Raw genomic sequence first — 3881 nt, forward strand, 5'->3', positions numbered from 1 at the left:
GTGCACAAGTTCCTCTAAAAGCAAAAAAAAAATAAATAAATAATAAATAAATAAATAAATTTAAAAAATGCTTCACAGGTGGGATTGTGGTCTTATTTCTCAAAGTGTAAAAATTGATGTTATGGTCAAAGACTTAAATTTTATTCTTATTAGGTCACAGAAAATTTCTCCAAAAATGAAGGTCTTTGTCCCTGAGTTCAATTCCAAACTTAATCTTTTATTTATTTATTCTTATTTTTTGTGGCACTTTTGAAGTTTTGACTTCTTTTCTGATTGATATTTCTGCTCATGTTAGCACAGATTTCACTCTGCATGATTAAAAAAAAATAAATAAAAATAAACAGCTCTGTTTAGTTTATAGTTCTCAGAAAAGGAGCTCCATTTGTGAATGTGTTCAAACTCAACTGTGTCTAAAACAAAATAAAGACATAAACTTTCTTCAAATCTCTCACTTTAAATTCTAATGTATTTAATTGCTCATGGTTTTTATTAAAAGCTTGTCTGCTCTTAACATAATTAATCAGGCTTCATCTCAGCAAGGTCACTTTCATTCTGTCATTAACAAAGCTCTAGCCTTAACAAATAAGAAAAAAAAAAACATGCTTTGTGATATAACTCCTTTGAGTTGCATTGTAGAAAATACCTTTGAGCTTTGAAGTGCGACACTTTCTGAAAACTGATGGCGCCTTGAGTCATCTGACATTTAAGACTGCAGGAAAGTGTTCTCACCTCTGCTGAAAACCGTATTTATAATGTGTTGCACTAACGCTGGAGGAACAGCCGTGATGGAAAAGAACGTTTCCATGACTCTCAGTGCGATCCTGCTGCTTCTAGACGACTTAGAGAGACAACTGCAAGAAATGTTAATGAGATACACTTGATTAATTTATTGTTAGCAGTCTAAGTAGGAGTTTTTGTAGTTTGAAAGTGACTTACAACACAACACCAAGTAAGACAAAGCTCATAATTAGAGCTAATTTCAGTATTATATATGAATTTTGCTGCCTGTTAATGTGTGTTATGACAAGACAAAAATTAGTACTCCAGCTTTTCCCCATGGATTTATTGAGGGGTTTCTTGCACATTGAGTTTGTCATGTGTTTTGATTACAGTCAGACATTGTTGATGTTAAGAAACACTAGGAAACAAAACTTCATTTTTAATCAAGTTTAAAAAAATAAGTCGGGCTCAGTTTTGAGAAAAATATTACACTAAAAGTCAAAACTGAAAAATAAATTTTTAATTTATTAACAATTCATAGATTTACAAGAGAACATAAAAATACATTTTATCTGAAATTCACACAGGTGTACTTTTGATTTCGTTTTTTGCCTGAGTTTTGTCATTTCTTTATTCTTGTTTTGGTCTTATTCTGTGGAATTTGAGGTTGTTATTATTATTATTATTATTATTATTATTATTATTATGTTACAAAGTATTTTCAGACAGTAAATAAAATTGATTTTGATTCTGAACATGCACGAAACTTCAGTAATACTTCTAGTATCCTGTAGAGGGCGACAGCAGGTAGCCCACAGGAAGCTGGAGAGCTGTCTATCGTTTCAATTTAATTTGATTTAGCAGTTTATTTTTATTTAATGCTTTTGTTCACCGTTTAACAGTTTCCCTTTTTATAAGGTAATGAATTTAAGAAGGTTAAATTGTAGCTTCATTATTGAAGTTAATTTCTGACCGGTTTAGGAGAGTACAAGTTTTCCTTTTAACATTCTTAAATTCAATTAAATACTTTAAAGTTCAGGTGGATAAAAAAAAAGACAATATGTCAGCAGTTTGTGGCAGGGTCAAAACATTTTAATCATCTTAGACTAATATTGTATCATCCAATACATATTTTGCATTTACATTATGTGCCTGTATCTCTTCTTGATTGTTTGCTGCACTTGATAATATTTACTATTTATCTGAGTGTGATTTTTTTTTCTCATGAAGGCATCTACTGAATAAAATATCACCCAATTTCCATGTTCCTGCTGCAGGAAATAATCTTCACAGGATGATACTGCCATGTTGTGAATAAAACATAAAAAGCAGTATTTTATCTCTTATACTCATCTTAAAGTTTTTTAAATTACACATAAGTGAACTCTTTGTTAGTTTTTAAGTGTGAAGACTTTTCACAAGGCACTGCTGTGATATTCTACAAAATAACACTGAACAGCATTTAATCAGCTTAATGGATTTTATCAGGGGTCATTAAGCCATAATTGATTCTCTCACGTACAAATACATTAATAATCTATTACAGGATGCCAATTTTTCTGGAGCATAGACATAAACTTTTAAAGCACATACATTCATACACACATTATGGAAACTTATAAGGGGCTCCATTAGTGCCAAAATGTATTTATCAATTATATATGTAAGGTGTTCATGTAGCGTGATTATGCAATCTACCTCTTTTTCAAGAGGCAGTAACAAATACAAACAAAATAAATTGTTAAAATAAAATGCCAAGCTATATAAAAACACAAGCATCATACAATTGACCTCAAGAACTTTTTAGATTTAGGTTAAAACCACTAAATGAGATGAGTTCAGTCAATCTAAAAGCTTCTTGAAACAAGATCCATGAAGAGGAATATTTATTAAGCCCCTTTCACAGGCAAAGCCATCACTAACGCTGCATAGAAAACCAAAAACATAAATATTAAGATAAAATAATGCACAATAAAAATTAAAAACATGCACCAGGAAACCTGTTTAACAAAAAAGGGGAGAAAATGCACAAAATGTACTTGTTTATATGAGAGGTACAATGCATTTGAAGGTAGTATATAAGACATAAAACATCTGTGAACGAGATGAAATGCATGCGAAGTAAATGCATATAAGACGTAAAATACACTCTTGTGAAAGATCAAATTTATGTATGAAAAAGGAAAAATGCGTCTTAGACGTTTCTCTGCACAGGCTGTACTTTCTAAGCGTTTCTCGGTCGCGCGCTCTCTGGAGGTGTCGCGCACCGGGAGCGCGCTCGGCTTAGGGGCGGGGCCGCGCGGAGTCACCGCAGCCAGGGATGTGAAACTTGTCCCGGATATTTACCTAACTCTACCTGGCCTTTCCGACGCGCCCCGTCCCGAGCTCCTCGCAGCGGACACTCTGAAAGATATAACCCCGCTCTCTGACGCCACACCGCCGAGGTAGTACCGCTTAACTCGACTGTCTTATCGCATTTTCTTTCTTTTCCCAGAAGAAACGTGAACTTGGCCGGAGCTGTTGTAGCGAGCCCCGCCGTGGTTGGAGGAAAGTTTGTCGGCGGAGCTTTCCTGGCCGTCTGGGTGTAGCTGTAGGGGAGTCGGGGTTGTTAACAGGTTCCTTGTTCGCGCTGTGGCTCAAAGTACAGCGAGGTTACAGCACAGTTCATTATCTGGAAACTGAAATATGGGCCTGAAACTCTCAGATCCACCCTGTTTACTGGCTGACATGTAAAATAAAACAGCCCAAGCTCAGGATTTTATTCTTACAAAGTGGTTTTACGCGTTTAACTACTTCAGAGGAAGTTAAATGTTTTTTTTTTGTTAATAAACTAAAGCTGGAAGATTTGTTTGTTAAATTTGGACAATCTTCACCTCCTCATAACTAGATGCAAAGCAGCCAGTGAGATCCTAATCTCCCCATAATAACCAACTTCCTTCATAATGTACTTGTAAATTCATTAGCTGGCCGCCTGCGAGCGGGTTATTGTGGAAAACAAGCCACCCGACTGGGACCAGCTCAGTTTTAATATATTCAGTGTGTGTCACTGTGTTCAAACATTAACCCAGACCTTGTGTGTGTGTGTGTGTGTGTGTGTGTGTGGGGGGTGTGTGTGTGTGTGTGTGTGTGTGTGTGTGTGTGTGTGTGTGTGTGTGTGTGTG

General features: G+C 35.4%; 1 protein-coding gene across 8 annotated transcripts in view; it reads left to right on the forward strand.

The window, feature by feature from the left end:
* Positions 1-2892: 2892 nt before the first annotated feature.
* Positions 2893-3881, forward strand: part of ptpn3 (protein tyrosine phosphatase non-receptor type 3) — a 38108-nt gene continuing 37119 nt past the window's right edge. For 6 of the 8 annotated variants that reach the window (XM_016673428.1, XM_016673429.1, XM_007556189.2 and 3 more), the window contains exon 1: positions 2893-3164. In XM_016673428.1, the coding sequence (XP_016528914.1) occupies positions 2908-3164 (257 nt within the window). In that variant the 5' untranslated portion in view covers positions 2893-2907. The remainder of the gene's footprint in view (positions 3165-3881) is intronic. The other 2 variants (XM_007556190.2, XM_016673430.1) reach the window with 2 other exon arrangements.

The sequence above is a fragment of the Poecilia formosa genome, unplaced genomic scaffold, assembly GCF_000485575.1.
Source record: "Poecilia formosa unplaced genomic scaffold, Poecilia_formosa-5.1.2 Scaffold77, whole genome shotgun sequence".
Lineage (NCBI taxonomy): Eukaryota > Metazoa > Chordata > Actinopteri > Cyprinodontiformes > Poeciliidae > Poecilia > Poecilia formosa.